The 19,096-nt window shown below is 48.1% G+C and overlaps 1 protein-coding gene across 1 annotated transcript in view; it reads right to left on the minus strand.

The window, feature by feature from the left end:
* The window catches only part of SYNGR2 (synaptogyrin 2), a 71,123-nt gene that overhangs the window by 11,836 nt on the left and 40,191 nt on the right, over positions 1–19,096 (minus strand). Inside the window, exon 3 of the mRNA XM_063961297.1 lies at positions 2,637–2,776. Coding sequence (XP_063817367.1) covers positions 2,637–2,776 — 140 coding nt within the window. The remainder of the gene's footprint in view (positions 1–2,636; positions 2,777–19,096) is intronic.

Consider the following 19,096-nt stretch of genomic DNA (forward strand, 5'->3'; position numbering starts at 1 on the left):
GCCCTAGTGGACATTAAATTTGACTCATCGTCGTCGACACTGGTATCAGTATCCGTGTTGACATCTGTGTCTGCCATCTGAGGTAGTGGGCGTTTTAGAGCCCCTGATGGTCTTTGAATTGCCTGGGCAGGCACGAGCTGAGAAGCCGGCTGTCACGCATTTGGCATGTCGTCAAATTTTTTATGTAAGGAGTCGACACTTGCACGTAATTCCTTCCATAAGTCCATCCACTCAGGTGTCTGCCCCGCAGGGGGTGACATCACATTTATAGGCATCTGCTCCGCCTCCACATAAGTCTCCTCATCAAACATGTCGACACAGCCGTACCGACACACCGCACACACACACAGGGAATGCTCTTAAAGTTGACAGGACCCCACAAAAGCCCTTTGGGGAGACAGAGTATGCCAGCACACACCAGAGCGCTATATAATGCAGGGACTAACTGAATTATGTCCCCTATAGCTGCTATAATATTTACTGCGCCTCAAATCTGTGCCCCCCCTCTCTTTTTTACCCTTTTCTGTAGTGTAGACTGCAGGGGAGAGTCAGAGAGCTTCCTTCCAGCGGAACTGTGAGGGAGAAATGGCGCCAGTGTGCTGAGGGAGATGGCTCCGCCCCTTTTTCGGTGGACTTTTCTCCCGCTTTTTTCTGTATTCTGGCAGGGGTAATTACCACATATATAGCCTCTGGGGCTATATATTGTGGTTATTTTGCCAGCCAAGGTGATATTATTGCTGCTCAGGGCGCCCCCCCCCAGCGCCCTGCACCCTCAGTGACCGGAGTGTGAAGTGTGTATGAGGAGCAATGGCGCACAGCTGCAGTGTTGTGCGCTACCTTGGTGAAGACTGAAGTCTTCTGCCGCCGATTTTCCGGACCATCTTCTTGCTTCTGGCTCTGTAAGGGGGACGGCGGCGCGGCTCCGGGAACGAACACCAAGGACGGGTCCTGCGGTCGATCCCTCTGGAGCTAATGGTGTCCAGTAGCCTAAGAAGCCCAAGCTAGCTGCAAGCAGGTAGGTTCGCTTCTTCTCCCCTTAGTCCCTCGTTGCAGTGAGCCTGTTGCCAGCAGGTCTCACTGTAAAATAAAAAACCTAATATATACTTTCTTTCTAGGAGCTCAGGAGAGCCCCTAGTGTGCATCCAGCTCGGCCGGGCACAGAAATCTAACTGAGGTCTGGAGGAGGGGCATAGAGGGAGGAGCCAGTGCACACCAGGTAGTACCAAATCTTTCTTTTAGTGTGCCCAGTCTCCTGCGGAGCCCGTCTATTCCCCATGGTCCTTACGGAGTCCCCAGCATCCACTAGGACGTCAGAGAAATACGTAATACAGTATATCTTTGTGAAAATCCTATATTAGATAACACCTGACGCACCAAGCCCCCTCAGGTTATGGAATATAGGGATAGCAGGTTGAGTGAAAGACACGAAATGGACACCACTCAGCTATCAAATGCACACACAGAAAGTCACAGTTTGTACAATGCAGAGGTTATTACGGACAATAATACTGCACTGGACTAGTTTACACAGCTATATAACAATAGATATAACAGTACACAGTAAGAACTGGATGTATATCACAGGGTAATTGTACTATAAAACAATGACTAAGTGCACTCCTTTCTTAACTATCACGGTCTAAAAAGGCAGGTAGAATACTTAAGTGTCATGTAAAAGGCACAGCACTGACAACCAGGTGGCTTTACATAGGAGGATTTGTCCAAGCAGTCCCAGGAACAGTGAGCTGAGGGATAATGGCGCCGCAGACACAGGAGTGAGGAAGACAGATATGCAGCTCCAGGGCGAAAACACTTGCTAGAAATGGCGCCCTGGGGCTGGGGGAGGGGCTTCAGGTCTAAGCCTTATCCCCTCTGCTGGCAAAACCACCGGGTACTGTGGGCGATCTAAGAATTAGTTTAGAGAGAAAACCTGACCTGCGCCCATGCCCTGGTGATCTAGTGGGATAGCCTGTATCCACAGTGTCCACCGCCAGCGCGCGTGGCCCGCCTCCCACTGACCACGCCGGATCGCGATAAAGACCGGGTCCCGCAAGCGGGACCCACTTACCACCTCCCGAAGCGCGGCCACGCGATCCTGGAGAGCCCCAGCCGTGTGTGTCTAACGTGAAGAAAACCGGAGCCTCCGCTGTAGGTACCCGGCAACCAGGGCTCAGGAGTGTACAGCGCCGCTGGGGAGAGCTGGAGCTGCAGCAGTGAATGTCACAAGACATTTACCACCGCTGCTGCCCTTGAAGTCTTCACTTTTTACCTCATAAAAAGCTTTTCTTAGGGCTGCCTGGAGCAGCCCCTCTGTTCAGTGCCTGCTTACTGCAGCACCAACTTACAAAACTGAGCTCCTGTGCTGGGAGGCGGGGTGATATAGGAGGCGGCGCTGTGCATTCTGGGAACAGTCAAAGCTTTGGGCCTGTTGGTGCCTCAGATCAAGATCCTATTCTACACCCCATTGTCCAATCCTTGTGGAGCCCAGTGTACCACGCAGCAGGAAAAAAAAATAATTATCAGGCATTTTCTAATCTATTCTAATCACACACTTATGTTGTAATGAGCCAAGTAAGATATTAGGCTATTTCTTTGTACAGTAGTAAGTGAACTTATAAATTCATGTCTTAACTTACCCAGGAGAGAATGGAAAAGAAGCTGAACGCAATGGCTGCTCTGGCATTGGCGTAACCCGTCTGAGTTATATCATTCGGTGTGTTTGCCCACTGATTGGCCAGGAAGCAGAATCCCACAAACCACAAGAAAGTCCAAAGGCCTGAAGCAACACAGTAAATGTAGACAGCACAGATTAGAGCTATAACATAGTGTATGCACAGCTGCCTCCAATTATCAGGTTGGACTTTGAAGACAAAATAAACCCAGGAGGCAGTTCCATATATCAAGATGTAAAGTAGGAGAACCATAGAGGTTTATATACATAATGGTGAACATTAGTAGATGTGTGGGTACTGAGGGTTGAGGTGTCAGCCTAAAGCTAATGTGTATAAATAAAGTCATTCTTTAATGCCAGGATGTAATGTGGACATTTAAAATATTTCCACATACACACAAGTTATTACTTGCATTGTATAAGGTGCTCATCTGAATAACCGATTCACACACAAAAAAAAAAAAAAAATACAAATGGTTATCCCATTAAATGGAGGTACTCCTATTTCTAGGTAGGAAAATCAAATATAATAAATACTAGCAGTGCCTACCTGTCGTTGCCAAGTGATTATCAATTTTATTCAATGACACATTCCTTTCTTTCCCATTTTTTTTTTAGTTCACTTGTCTGTGTTAATAGCTTAGTTATTTGAGTAATATTAATTTAAGCAATGAAATACCATTGTAAAACAAAAACAGATATCTTAACAAAAACGTGAAGATGTTGTAATATGAAAACTCTTGAAGAAGATTGCACAGATATGTCCGACACATAAGGAGCCCTTGAGTACTATAGATGTAGACTTGAGTTTGTCTGACTTGCACATGTTTTGTCTATGGGGTATGTGGTTGTACTGACGTGACAACAACATATGCATGCATATGCGGATTCATGGTGTGCCCCCTCTGTCATTTAGGATTGTTTATTTTTAGTGAAGCGCAGCAACTCAGGGGTACATTTACTAACATTCGTAATTCCCGAAAATAGGTCAAAGTTCAATCACGAATGACATCGACAGTGTAAAACTGCAACTTTTTGAATTTATTACGATGGATTTACTAAGCTGTCGTATTCGTGTTTTTCTTTTCTTCCGATGTCGATGTCATTCGTTTTTTTTTTCCTAATTTTACGGCAGTGATTAGCAAAACACTGCCGTTTTTTTTTACAATCAATCTCGGCCGGATCTGTGTGATCCGTGCTGGGGTTCTTTTTATTTTTTATTTTTAATTAAACAATGTAAAATCCCCCCAAAAAATGCGTGGGGTCCCCCCTCCTAAGCATAACCAGCCTCGGGCTCTTTGAGCCGATCCTGGTTGCAGAAATATGGGAAAAAAATGACAGGGGTTCCCCCATATTTAAGCAACCAGCATCGGGCTCTGCGCCTGGTCCTGGTCCCAAAAATACGGGGGACAAAAAGAGTAGGGGTCCCCCGTATTTTTAAAACCAGCACCGGGCTCCACTAGCTGGACAGATAATGCCACAGCCGGGGGTCACTTTTATATAGTGCCCTGCGGCCGTGGCATCAAAAATCCAACTAGTCACCCCTGGCCGGGGTACCATGGGGGAGTGGGGACCCCTTCAATCAAGGGGTCCCCCCCCCCCAGCCACCCAAGGGCCAGGGGTGAAGCCCGAGGCTGTCCCCCCCCCATCCAATGGGCTGCGGATGGGGGGGCTGATAGCCTTTGTTGTAAAATAAAAGATATTGTTTTTAGTAGCAGTACTACAAGTCCCAGCAAGCCTCCCCCGCATGCTGGTACTTGGAGAACCACAAGTACCAGCATGCGGCGGAAAAACGGGCCCGCTGGTACCTGTAGTACTACCACTAAAAAAATACCCAAAAAAACACAAGACACACACACCGTGAAAGTATAATTTTATTACATACATACACACATACATACATACTTACCTTATGTTCCCACGCAGGTCGGTCCTCTTCTCCAGTAGAATCCAAGGGGTACCTGTTGAATAAATTCTACTCACGAGATCCAGGGGTCCAGGCTCCTCGGCAAATCCAGGGATAATCCACGTACTTGAATAAAACAAAAAAACGGTTGCCCGACCACGAACTGAAAGGTGACCCATGTTTGCACATGGGTCACCTTCCCACGAATGCCAGAAACCCACTTTGCCTTCTGGCTAAGTGGGTTTCTTCAGCCAATCAGGGAGTGCCACGTTGTAGCACTCTCCTGATCAGCTGTGTGCTGCTGTCCTCACTGACAGGCAGCACGCGGCAGTGTTACAATGTTGCGCCTATGCGCTACATTGTAACCAATGGTGGGAACTTTCTGCTCAGCGGTGACGTCACTTTAGGTCAACCGCAGGGCAGAAAGTTCCCACCATTGGTTACAATGTAGCGCATAGGCGCTACATTGTAACACTGCCGTGTGCTGCCTGTCAGTGAGGACAAGAGCACACAGCCGATCAGGAGGGTGCTACAACGTGGCACTCCCTGATTGGCTGAAGAAACCCACTTAGCCAGAAGGCAAAGTGGGTTTCTGGCATTCGTGGGAAGGTGACCCATGTGCAAACATGGGTCACCTTTCAGTTCGTGGTCGGGCAACCGTTTTTTTGTTTTATTCAAGTACGTGGATTATCCCTGGATTTGCCGAGGAGCCTGGACCCCTGGATCTCGTGAGTAGAATTTATTCAACAGGTACCCCTTGGATTCTACTGGAGAAGAGGACCGACCTGCGTGGGAACATAAGGTAAGTATGTATGTATGTGTGTATGTATGTAATAAAATTATACTTTCACGGTGTGTGTGTCTTGTGTTTTTTTGGGTATTTTTTTAGTGGTAGTACTACAGGTACCAGCGGGCCCGTTTTTCCGCCGCATGCTGGTACTTGTGGTTCTCCAAGTACCAGCATGCGGGGGAGGCTTGCTGGGACTTGTAGTACTGCTACTAAAAACAATATCTTTTATTTTACAACAAAGGCTATCAGCCCTCCCATCCGCAGCCCATTGGATGGGGGGGGGACAGCCTCGGGCTTCACCCCTGGCCCTTGGGTGGCTGGGGGGGGGGGACCCCTTGATTGAAGGGGTTCCCACTCCCCCAGGGTACCCCGGCCAGGGGTGACTAGTTGGATTTTTGATGCCACGGCCGCAGGGCGCTGTATAAAAGTGACCCCCGGCTGTGGCATTATCTGTCCAGCTAGTGGAGCCCGGTGCTGGTTTTAAAAATACGGGGGACCCCTACTCTTTTTTCCCCCCGTATTTTTGGGACCAGGACCAGGCGCAGAGCCCGATGCTGGTTGCTTAAATATGGGGGAACCCCTGTCATTTTTTTCACCATATTTCTGCAACCAGGATCGGCTCAAAGAGCCCGAGGCTGGTTATGCTTAGGAGGGGGGACCCCACGCAATTTTTTTTGAAAAAATAAGCACTTTCCCACCCCTTCCCACTGATATACATGCACGGATCTCATGGATCCGTGCATGCCTATCCAATCACGAATAAAAAAAAAAGGTCTGTTTTTTTTTAGCACTTTTTTACGAGTTGTAATTTTTCACGGCAGTGTTTGTTCTTTTTTGGCTTTGCACTTCTTAGTAAATGACCGAGATTCATACTTAAACAGCCGCGTTTTGACCGATGGTGTATTCATTCGTAATTTTTTACCTGAACTTGCAAAAAATTACGAATGCCCTCATCACTGCCGTGATTAGTGTTTAGTAAATGACCGAGATTAACCGAGATGACACTTTGAAGAAAAAACGGCATCTCGGTCAAAATCGGGAGCTTAGTAAATATACCCCACAGTGTGCAAAGATGCGCTGCGGTTCTGGGGGGAATTAAGCAGCACTGCAGTTTGGGAAATGCAGGCGACAGGCAAACTGTATTAGTTCCCTCAGGGCACTGCACCCCGTAACACTTGCTGGACGACTCTATGCCTCCCACCTACTGCACATTGTGCGGATAACTAAAATTACAATTTTCATAAATGACATGGGGTGCCCAAGTATTATGTGCTTCATCACACATGTGTGCCTTTAAACCCCCTCATCATGTTAACTGGCTAACTAGCCAATTAAGCGAGATGTTTATAGCAAGCCTGGCCAACCTGTGGCTCTCCAGCTCTTGTGAAACTAGACATCCCAGCATGCCCTGCTACAGTTTTAGCATTCCTGAATAGCAAAACTGAGTCAGGGCATGCTGGAGAGCCACAGGTTGGCCAGGCCCGATGTATATCCTATGTTACTCGAAGTATGCCGAAAAAATGAATTAAACTGGCTAATAGCAATTTTGGTCACTTGACGGCATGAATAAAATAAATAAAACTAAGGAATCCGGCACTCCTATGCGATGAATCAAATGCCTGTGTGCTCGTGCTAAATGTAAATATCTCGCTACTGCAATACTTGCAATGTACACGTCACTCCAGGTATGATAAAAAAAAATCCTTTTATTGCATGTAGTAATTACAATCCATAATAGGGTGCTTTAATGTGCAGCCTGTCTGTAATCAACGGCTTGTTTCCAGACCTCAATATGGTCCCATCATCAGGACCAAACAATGCTGCTGTAGAATAACATGACTGCTGTAATCCAAAATATTGAGGTCAGGAAACGTGCCGTTGACTACCGTTGTCCGAAAATGTACCGTTGTGCCAGAATCAACAGGTCGTCCAGGTATGGGAGTATTCTGACCTCCTGAAAATGGAGCTGGGCCGCCGTAACTGCCATGATGTTGGTAAAGGCCCAAGGAGCTGTAGAAAGACCAAAATGCTGTGTCTGGAATGTGAAGTGTTGCTGAAGCACGGCAGACCGAAGAAATAATTGATGAGAGGGCGTAATAAGACACATGCAGGTAGGCATCCTGAGACACCATAATGGTCCCTGGGCACCAATGCCAGTTCAATGGAGCAGAGGGTTTCCCTACGAAACCTGTTCACTCTGATAAACCTGTTCAGTGACTTGAGATTGAGAATGGGTTGGGTTTCTGAACCAAGAAAAGGGTAGAGTAAAAACCTGTTCCTCGTTGTACCGAAGGGACAGGGATTACAACCCCGGACTGCAGAAGAGACTGAGTGGCTTTCTGGATAACCAGGTATTTGATCAGGTCTGTTGGAGGACCTGTACAAAAGAACTGCTAGGGGGGCCTCAGAAATGTGAGAGCGTACACGTGAGATACCACTTCTCGTACCCAGACGTCTGTGATGGTCCGACGCCAGACGAAGTCAGCCTCCCACCCTGGGATACCCCAGGAGGAGGCTTGTCCCATCAGGCAGAGGGTTTGTTGTCAGACTTGGTGGCTGGACGTCTGGTGACCCAAGTCTGTTTAGCACGGGGCTTGAAGGACTTGTTAGAGGTAGACTGCAGAGAGGAAAGGATTGTCCTTTAGCTTTACCCTGGGGGCAAAAGGACCAAAAGGAAGATGTCCTAGGTTTCAGGATAGTTGCTGAGGGCACTATCTTGTCCAATTCGGCACCAAACAGAATGTCCCCAGCGAAGGGTAGGGCTTCGAGTGCTTACTTGGAGTCTCAGCTTTCCTTGACCATAGCCAGATGACCCGGCTGGTGACCACAGAGGTGACAGACGCCTTGGAAGCCAGTAGACCAGTATCCACAGCAGCTTCTCCTAAATAAGAGGCTGCTTCCCGGATATTGGAGATGTGGGACAGCTGTTCCCTGGTCGCGTCAGAGTGGAGACCTCTAGGGCATCTGTCCAGCCTTTAAAAGCCTTTGCCACCCAGGTCATAGCTGGACGTGTAATAGCTCCAGAGAGGGAATAGACAGACTTAAGGAAAGTTTAAATTTTTCGATCTTTAACTTACTTCAGGGAAGATGCAGACGGTATAGGTAAGGTAGAGCTTCTAACTAGGCACGCCAAGTGAGAATCCACCGTAGGGGGGAACCTCCCACTTAGCACATTCTCCAGACAGGAGAGGGTAAAAAGAAACTAGTCTTTTTGATATCTGAAACTTCTTACTAGGGGTACTCCATGCCTCACTCATGAGGTCAGTAAGCTGTTCTGATTGAATTCAGCCTAAACAACCTGCCTGCGTTTAAATACCGGGGTTTTCAGCTTGGGATCTGGCCCCTCCTCTTATATTTCCAGAATGGATTTAACTACCCACACTAGCGCGGGTACATCTACTGTAGGATGACGCTCTTCCTCACCTGAGGGGGACTCAGGGAGAGAGGCATCTGCATCCTCAGCCACCCCAGATGAACCTTCAGAATCCAAGCAGCGTAGACTGTGAGGATAGCATAGGACGCCTATTTGCTTTGGCGGTTAACGGCCTATCACCCTGTAACTTTTATTGAAAGACTGCAGAAGTTTGAGCCAGATTCTGGACTGAGATAGAACATCCACCCAAGGAGAATGCATAGGTGGGACTGGCAGAGCAGATTGTAACTGCTGTGGAGATCCCATACTGGGAGGCAGAGCAGAAGCTGATTAGCAGTCCGCTATCTGCGTAAGGGCCTGTGAGAAGGAAGACACCCAGGGTGGTTCGTGGGCAGGGGTGGGCTGGTGAGGTGTAATATAGAAATTTGCACACAGACTGTCCTGTACAGGGTCCTGAAGGGATAATCCAACTTAACAGGAATTGCATGTGACCAGCACAGGAGCAGTAGCGTCCTTGTTACCTTTGCCCTTGGAAGACATAATGGGCGTCATTCCGACCTGTTCGCACACTTCCGTTTTTCACAGCGCAGCGGTCAGATCACTACTGCGCATGCACCGCAATGCGCAGGCACGTTGTGCGGGTACAAAGCGGATCATTGCCGAGCGATGGATTTAACGAAGAATCCATTCGCATGGCAGATCACAAGGAGATTGACAGGAAGAAGGCGTTTATGGGTGTTAACTGACCGTTTTCTGTGAGTGTTGAGAAAATCGCAAGCGTGTCCAGGCGTTTGCAGGATGGGTGTAAGATGTCAATTCCGGGACCAGACAAACTGAAGTGATCGCAAGGGCTGAGTAAGTTCAGACCTACTCAGAAACTGCACAAAATGTTTTTGCAGAGCTCGGCTGCACATGCATTCGCACACTTGCAAAGCGAAAATACACTCTCCTATAGGCGGCGACTATCTGATCGCAGCGCTGCAAAAAGTAGCTAACTCGGAATGACCCCCAATAACAGTAATACAATAGCAGACAATAAGTGTATAGCTATTACAGTACGACACCCTTCACAAATACAAGTAAATCTGAAGTACTGTGAACCCATATACTCCTGTATTTAGAAGAACAGAAGGGATAGGTATAACTGACAGGAGAAAATCAGTCAGCAGAGCTACAGTACAGTAGCACAACTCACATACAATGCATAAATAAAAATATACAGTTGCAATGGTACTTTAATCAACTACTCAGACTGCAATGGCTGGAACGATCAGTGCTGCATGACCTGGCCCTTTGGAGAGGTACTGTATAGAGAGACTGGGCCCAGCGTTCCCGGAGACTTGCAGCGGCAGCACTATTCAGAAAATGGCTGCTCAGCGTCTCAGAGTGGGAGAAGGGTGAAGGAGGATCCGCTCAGAGACGGGAAGACAAAGTGGAATCACGCTCTGAGCTGGGGGAGGGGCAACAGGGGGAGAGAGCCGACATCCTCTTGCTGACATTAACCTCCAGGGCTGCTGGAATCTAAAAGTTCCCCAGTGCCAGTATTGATGCCCTGGTGGACTAGTGGGGCCATGGACGGACCGGCGCCCACATCAGTACGAGCGGGGAATCGCCTTACCTGTCCCCCCATTCTCAGACTGCAGTTTGGGTCCCCAGGGAGCTTGCTAGCTGTGCTCTGTTGTGCCCTCCTTAATCACCGGTCCACTTACTGATGTTTTGGCACCAGTGGGAAGTTGCTAGGAACAGCAGCGATGGCGTCCTTAGGACTGACTAGCGCTGCTTGCTCAAAGTTAGTAAAAAGAAAATAAATTAATAAAATAAAAAGCTTGGGGCTGCTTAAAAGCATCCCCACTGTTAAAAGGTGCATCCGACTGCTACCGACATCAAAGCAAAACTGGCTAGCCCTGACTTCGGGCTTGGTATAGGGGAGGAGGGGCCAGAGAATCCTTGGACTTCAAAAGCTAACTGGTGCCCGGTCCTCTCCAACCAAGTACACCCCAATGTAATCTGAAGAAGAAATCTAAATGAAATCAATGTGTGGTGTGAAATAAAGTACTGTGCAAACGTCTTAGGCCACTTTCTGAAAGTTCTACAGGATGTTTGAAACAACCTGCCTGCCATGTTCCTTTAAAAACTTGGTAGGCAGGTTGTTGCAAACATCCTGTAGAAATTTCAGAAAATGGCCTAAAACTTTTGCACGATACAGTATTTATAAGGAGAGAGAGAGAGAGACAGAGAGAGAGAGACAGAGACAGAGACAGAGACAGAGACAGAGAGAGAGAGAGAGAGAGAGAGAGAGAGAGAGAGAGAGAGAGAGAGAGGAAGAGAGAGGAAAAGCGCTGGTATTTAAGCAAATGTAATACTTTTTAAAATGTTTACATATATCTTTGTTAGGCCGCACCTCCGGCCGGGCCTTCCACGGATTGATGCTGTCAAAAGGCTGGCGCTGAGGAGAATAATCCACCTCCTTCTCTGCCCCGCTCAGTGCTGTAAATGCTGGGACGACAGGCCAAGCGCCGCCTGTTGTATGTTCTATATTTAACGTTTGCAGGGATAGGCTGACTCTATTCCAAAGGGCCCTAGGTCTCCTTGCTTTGCTTCTCGTTCTCCTTAGGGCTCCTCCTTTGAGGTAAAAAGGTAAAGATTTTTGCACAATACTTAAGGTCACTGGGAGAGCCGTCGGTACCCTTTACACAGCAGATAAGCAGTTGCCGATTATCAAGCTTTCCTTTAAAGCATTTAAGAGCAAAAATATCTATCGGGGTGATTCAGACCTGGTCGCTGCAGCGGCCGATCAGGTAGTAACTGCGCATGCACTGCAATGCGCACACGCGTCAGACAACACCAAAGTGCATCGCCGGTCAGCAACGTGATGGTGCGAAAAATCCGATCGCACGGGCGTTGGCAATGTGATTGACAGGAGGAAGCCATTTGTGGGTGGTAACTAACCGTTTATTGGAGTGTCAGGAAAAACGCAGGAATGTCCAAACATTTTCAGGGAGGGTGTCTGCTGTCAGCTCCGGGCCCGAAAAGCCTCTTCTCATTGCACTGTAGGAGTAAGTCCTGGGCTGCGCAGAGACTGCACAAAGTGGATTTTTGCAGCTCTGCGTACACACTTGCACAGCGAATTTACACCCCCCCCCCCCCCCCCCCCCTGGAGGCCCAGCGATCAGGTCTGAATTAACCCCTATGTCTCCTGTTGCTCTCAGAGAGGTTCAGCAACGTTTAGTTCAAGCGACAAGTTAACCTCTGATAACAGACACTTTCCTCTCCTGCCTGGAAATAGGTTGGTTGAGTACTTATATCGGGTGGTCTTCACTATGCCGAATGTCGGGATCCCGGCGCACAGTATACCGGCGCCGGAATCCCGACACCCGGCATACCGACATATATTCTCCCTCGTGGGGGTCCACGAACCCCTGGAGGGAAAATAAAAATAAGAATTTACTCACCGGTAAATCTATTTCTCGTAGTCCGTAGTGGATGCTGGGAACTCCGTAAGGACCATGGGGAATAGACGGGCTCCGCAGGAGACTGGACACTCTAAAAGAAAGATTAGGTACTATCTGGTGTGCACTGGCTCCTCCCTCTATGCCCCCCCTCCAGACCTCAGTTAAGGAAACTGTGCCCGGAAGAGCTGACACAACAAGGAAAGGATTTGGAATCCAGGGTAAGACTCATACCAGCCACACCAATCACACCGTACAACTTGTGATAACCATACCCAGTTAACAGTATGAACAACAACTGAGCCTCAGTAACAGATGGCTCATACAATAACCCTTTAGTTAAGCAATAACTATATACATGTATTGCAGAGAGTCCGCACTTGGGACGGGCGCCCAGCATCCACTACGGACTACGAGAAATAGAATTACCGGTGAGTAAATTCTTATTTTCTCTGACGTCCTAGTGGATGCTGGGAACTCCGTAAGGACCATGGGGTTTATACCAAAGCTCCCAAACGGGCGGGAGAGTGCGGATGACTCTGCAGCACCGCATGAGCAAACTCGAGGTCCTCCTCAGCCAGGGTATCAAACTTGTAGAACTTAGCAAACTTGTTTGACCCCGACCAAGTAGCAGCTCGGCAAAGCTGTAAAACCGAGACCCCTTGGGCAGCCGCCCAAGAAGAGCCCACCTTCCTTGTGGAATGGGCTTTCACCATTTTGGATGCGGCAATCCAGCCGCAGAGTGAACCAGCTGAATCGTGCTATAGATCCAGCGAACAATAGTCTGCTTCGAAGCAGGAGCGCCAACCTTGTTGGCTGCATACAGAATAAAAACAGCGAGTCAGACTTTCTGACTCCCGCCTTTCTGGAAACATAAATTTTCAAAGCCCGGACTACGTCCAGCAACTTGGAATCCTCCAAGTCCCTAGTAGCCGCAGGCACCACAATAGGCTGGTTCAAATGAAACGATGATACCACCCTAGGAAGAAATTGGGGACGAGTCCTCAATTCTGCCCTGTCCATATGGAAAATCAGATAAGGGTTTTTACATGACAAAACCGCCAATACTGACACACGCCTAGCCGAAGCTAAGGCCAATAGCATGACCACTTTCCACGTGAGATATTTTAGCTCCACAGTCTTAAGTGGCTCAAACCAGTGGGATTTCAGGAAATCCAACACAACGTTAAGATCCCAAGGTGCCACCGGTGGCACAAAAGGAGGCTGAATATGCAGCACCCCCGGAACAATCGTCTGAACTTCAGGCAGTGAAGCCAGTTCATCTTTAGAGAAAATGTATAGGGCCGAAATCTTGACCTTTATGGATCCTAATTTTAGGCACATAGTCACTCCTGACTGTAGGAAGTGCAGGAATCGACCCCGCTGGAATTCCTCTGTAGGGCCTTCCCGGCCTCACACCAAGCAACCTTTTTTCGCCATATACAGTGAAAAAGTCTTGCGGTCACGTCTTTCCTAGCCTTTATCAGCGTAGGAATAACTGCATCCGGAATGCCCTTTTCCGCTAGGATCCGGCGTTCAACCGCCATGCCGCCAAATGCAGCCGCGGTAAATTTTGGAACAGACAGGGCCCCTGTTGCAACATGTCCTGTCTGAGAGGCAGAAGCCCTGAGTCCTCTGAGAGCATTTGCTGCAGCTCCGGTCCTTCTTGGCAAATTCGGAGCAAAGAATATTGTTTTCACTCCTCCTTTTATTACAATTCTCAGCCCTTGGGTATGAGAGGAAGAGGAGGGAATACAGAGACCGACTGGAACACCCACGGTGTTACTAGTGCGACCATAGCTATCACCTGAGGGTCCCTTGACCCGGCGTAAAACCTTTTTTAGCTTTTTATTGAGGTGGGACGCCATCTAGTCCACCTTAGGCAGTTCCCATCAATTTGCAAACTGCGTGAAGACTTCCTGATGAAGTCCCCACTTTCCCGGGTGGAGGTCGTGCCTGCTGAGGAAGTCTGCTTCCCAGATGTCCACTCCCGGAACGAACACTGCTGACAGTGCGCTTACTTGATTCTCCGCCCAGCGAAGAATTCTGGTGGCTTCTACCCTCGCCACCCTGCTCCTTGTGCCGCCTTGGCAGTTTACATGAACCCCCGCGGTCTGACTGGATCAGAACCGGTTGGTCGCGAAGCAAGTTCTCCGCTTGACGCAGGGCGTTGTATACGGCCCTTAGTTCCAGGATATTGATGTGAAGGCAAGTCAGTTGACTTGACCACAGACCTTGGAAATTTCTTCCCTGTGTAACTGCCCCCCACCCTCGGAGGCTTGCATCCGTGGTCACCAGGATCCAGTCCTGAATGCCGAATCTGCGGCCCTCGAGAAGGTGAGCACTCTGCAGCCACCACAGGAGACACCCTGGCCCTGGGGGATAGGGTGATTAACCGATGCATCTGAAGAGGTGATCCGGACCACTTGTCCAGTAAGTCCCATTGGAAGGTCCTAGCATGGAACCTGCCTAAGGGGATGGCCTCGTATGATGCCACCATCCTTCCCAGGACTCGAGTGCAGTGATGCACTGACACCTGTTTTGGTTTTAATAGATTCCTGACCAGTGTCATGAGCTCCTGAGCTCTCTCTATCGGGAGATAACCCTTTTCTGGTCTGTGTCTAGGATCGTGCCTAGGAGAGGCAGATGAGCTGTAGGAACCAACTGCGACTTTGGAATATATAGAATCCAGCCGTGTTGCCGTTACACTTCCAGAGAAAGTGATACGCTGTTCAGCAACTGCTCTCTTGATCTCGCTTTTATGAGGAGATCGTCCAAGTACGTGATCATAATGACACCTTGCTTCCGCAGGAACACAATCATATCCGCCATTACCATGGGAATATTCTCGGGGCCGTGGAGAGACCAAACGGCAACATCTGAAATTGGTAATGACAATCCCGTACCGCAATTCTGAGGTACGCCTAATGAGGTGGATAAATGGGGACCTGAAGGTATGCATCCCTTATGTCCCGATTCACAATAAAGTCTCCCCCTTTTTAGGCTTGCACTGACCGCTCTTAGCGATTCCATCTTGAACTTGAACCTTCTCAGGTATATGTTCAGGGATTTTTAATTCAATGTGGGTCTGACCGAACCGTCTGGTTTCGGGATTACAACATGGTCTAATAATAACACCCTCTTGTTGAAGGAGGGGACCCTTGACCACCACCTGTTAAAGATACAATTTGTGAATTGCAGTTAACACTGGGTCCCTCTCTTGGGGGGAAGCCCGCAGGGCCGTCGGTGAGGGGGTATCTTCTCACAGTCCAGCTTGTATCCCTGAGACACAATATCTATTGCCCAGGGATCGAACAGGGAGTAAACCCACTTGTGGCTGAACTTACGAAGGCGTGTACCCACCGGGCCTAGCTCCGCCTGTGGAGCCCCAGCGACATTGGTGGATTTTTGTAGGGGCAGGGGAGGACTTCTGTTCCTGGGAACTAGCTGCCCGGCTCTGACAAGAAAGGACGCCCCTCAGACTTACTTGTTTCTTTATACGAAAGGCTGCATTTAATAATGTCGTGCTTTCTTAGGCTGTGCAGGAATATAAGGCAAACTAGCAGAATTACCAGCTATAGCTGTGGAGACCAGGCCCGAGAACCCTTCTCCACACAGTCCTCAGCCTTCCATATGCCTCTTAAGTCGGCATCATCTGTCCAATGCATATTCTACAGGACACGTCAAGCAGAGATCGACATAGCTTTGACTCTAGGACCCAGTATACTCATGTATCTTTGGGCATGCTTTATAACCATATATCTATCACTTAAGACAGCATCTTTAATATATTTATATTGCATACTAGGGTCTCATCTCTGCTGATAAGGTACCTGTCCACGCTGCCACAGCGCTATAAACCCATGCCGACACAATCGCCGGTCTGGGTAGTATACTAGAATGTGCACGCTATCTGCAGGATCCCTGAGAATAGCAAGTGCTACCGTCTGTGCAAACAGGACACCCCAGGGGAAGATTCTCAACATATCCTGGCCCTAGTGGGGAAAGGATACAGCCTGAGAATTCTCTTGTGGGAAGCTGCCGTCTCTTGTCTGGAGATTTACCTCAGCATTCTTTCCCTTAAACATGTGTACTCTCGTGTCAGGGACAGATGAGTCATCAGTGATATGCAAATCCTCTTTTATTTCAATAATCATATATTGAATAACTTCTAGCCATCTTGGCTGCAACTTTGCATTATCGTAGTCGACAGTGGAGTTAAACTCCATGTCGATACCAGTGTTTGTTATGGATAGTGAGCATTGAGAGACTCTGAAAGTCTCTGACATAGGGACAGACCTAGGTAGATTTCCTGTCTGTTCCCTAACCTTTTGTGCAATAAATTCACCTTAGCACTTACACATATCCAAACAGGTGTCGGCGTTGTCGACGGAGACACCCTCTCACACATATCCACTCTATCACCTCCTTAGAGGAGCCTTTTACCTCAGACATGTCGACACACGCGTACCGACACCACACACACAGGGGATGCTCTATTTGAGGACAGTTCCCCCACAAGGCCCTTTGGAGAGACAGAGAGAGAGTATGCCAGCACACACCCCAGCGCTATATAACACAGGGATTACACTACAACTCATTGTTTACCCAGTAGCTGCTGTATATACAAATTTTGCGCCTAAATTTATGTGCCCCCCCCTCTCTTTTCACCCTTTGTGTACCAGGATACTGCCAAGGAGAGCCTGGGGAGCTTCCTTCCAGCGGAGCTGTGAAGAGAAAATGGCGCTGGTGTGCTGAGGAAGAAGGCCCGGCCCCCTCAGTGGCGGGCTTCTGTCCTGTTTCTGACTAAAAATGGCGGGGGTTTTACACATATACAGTCAGACTGTATTATGTGTATTTATTGCCAAAAGGTATTCTTATTGCTGCCCAGGGCGCCCCCCCCCCCAGCGCCCTGCACCCTACAGTGACCGGAGTGTGTGGTGTGCAGTGGGAGCAATGGCGCACAGCTGCAGTGCTGTGCGCTACCTTAATGAAGACCGGAGTCTTCTGCCGCCGATTTTCTCTCCTCCTTCTGTCTTCTGGCTCTGTAAGGGGGACGGCGGCGCAGCTCCGGGAACGGACGATCGAGGTCAGGCCCTGTGTTCGAACCCCCTGGAGATAATGGTGTCCAGTAGCCTAAGAAGCACAAGCTAGCTGCACGCAGGTAGGTTTGCTTCTCTCCCCTCAGTCCCACGTAGCAGTGAGTCTGTTGCCAGCAGATCTCACTGAAAATAAAAAACCTAACAAATACTTTCTTTCTAGCAAGCTCAGGAGAGCCCACTAGGTGCATCCAGCTCTGGCCGGGCACAGATTCTAACTGAGGTCTGGAGGAGGGGCATAGAGGGAGGAGCCAGTGCACACCAGATAGTACCTAATCTTTCTTTTAGAGTGCCCAGTCTCCTGCGGAGCCCGTCTATTCCCCATGGTCCTTACGGAGTTCCCAGCATCCACTAGGACGTCAGAGAAATAGTGTGGAGCGAAACAGCGCCCGCAAGGGGCTCATTTGCGCTCGCTACACTGTCGGGCTCCCGGCGCCGGTATGCTGGTCGCCAGGAGCCCGGCTGTCGGCATACCATACTACACCCCTTATATCTGATGACTCAATATTAAATCTCCTGTATCATAAGGCTGGACTGCCTTCTTGCCAGTTGCAGAGCAGTCCGTTATTCAAATAGGGGAGCCATGTTTGATAGTGTTTAGGGGTGGCAGTTGATGTGGCTCCCCTATTTGAATAATGGACTTCCCTGCAACTGCCACTGGCAAGTAAGTCTAGGAACAGAGCATTATGTCCTCCCCCCTCCGCAACTTGGTATCTCCGGCACCATGCTTTCGTTATAGCCCCGGCTGGGTGGGCTGGCTGGACTGGCTTTACTCTCCTCTGTGGGTGGAATTTGGAAAACTCCCTTCTTAGTGGGTGCCTATGTCACAAAAAGCAAGCTACTGTCCAAAGGTCATGTTCCTAGTCCTTATGGTTCAGGAGATTTTGTCAGTGGTATTTGCGTTGGGAAAAATCCCTATTTTAAGTTAAAAATGTTAGGATTTTGTTCTGAACCCCTGGGACACCCCCCTGAATGACTAATTAGGCACTTTGAAGCTTTGAAATATTTTGAATTGGCCACTAATTACATGTTATTTGTGGGGTGAAAAAGTGCAAAATGGTGGAATTGGGGCACAAGGTATGGGAAAGGTATATTGGGGTGCTAAGTGTTTTGAAATCTATACTCATACCCATTTTCATTACCCTAAATTTAATTTTAGCACCTATTTTGCTGGGAAAAAAAATTGCTAATTTTTTTTTACAAATTAAAAAAAAAAAAAAAAAATGCATAACAGCCATTTGACGCTATTTAAGTACCAGAAATAAGTCTATTATAACCAATAATAAACTTTTTAACTGTTATCCGATGTTTGTTTTGCTTTTTTGGGGGTATGGACAGATTTACCTACTTTTTACTTTCGTCAACAATTTTCACGGTAATCCCGTTTTCGCGAATTTGCAACTGAACAGGGCAAATTGCGGGAGTGGGCATATCCGTGAAAAAGTAAATTTTTGCGGCAAAAAATAAATAAAAAGACGAGAAAATGGCAAAAACGTCAATCTTACTAAATTAGCGCGATTTTGCGGATAACTAAATTCAGCCCTCTGTGTGTGTGTGTTTGTTACAATCCCATAGGGCAGTTTTATTATCCACCAACTCTATAAATATATTGAGTTTACTGAAGAAGTGAAAGGATATTTCTTCTACTCCAAATTGTAAAATTATAATTGTACAGTTGCTTCAAGTGACAGTTCCACATGTGCTCTGTTGATTGTTTTAGTTCATTCAGTAGGTGTTTTATGTTGTACCCGCTGAGCATTCTTTTTACTGTGAAACTGCTAAGCTTTTAGCAGTTTAGTGTAAGCAAT

The sequence above is a fragment of the Pseudophryne corroboree genome, chromosome 3 (genome assembly GCF_028390025.1).
Source record: "Pseudophryne corroboree isolate aPseCor3 chromosome 3, aPseCor3.hap2, whole genome shotgun sequence".
NCBI lineage: Eukaryota > Metazoa > Chordata > Amphibia > Anura > Myobatrachidae > Pseudophryne > Pseudophryne corroboree.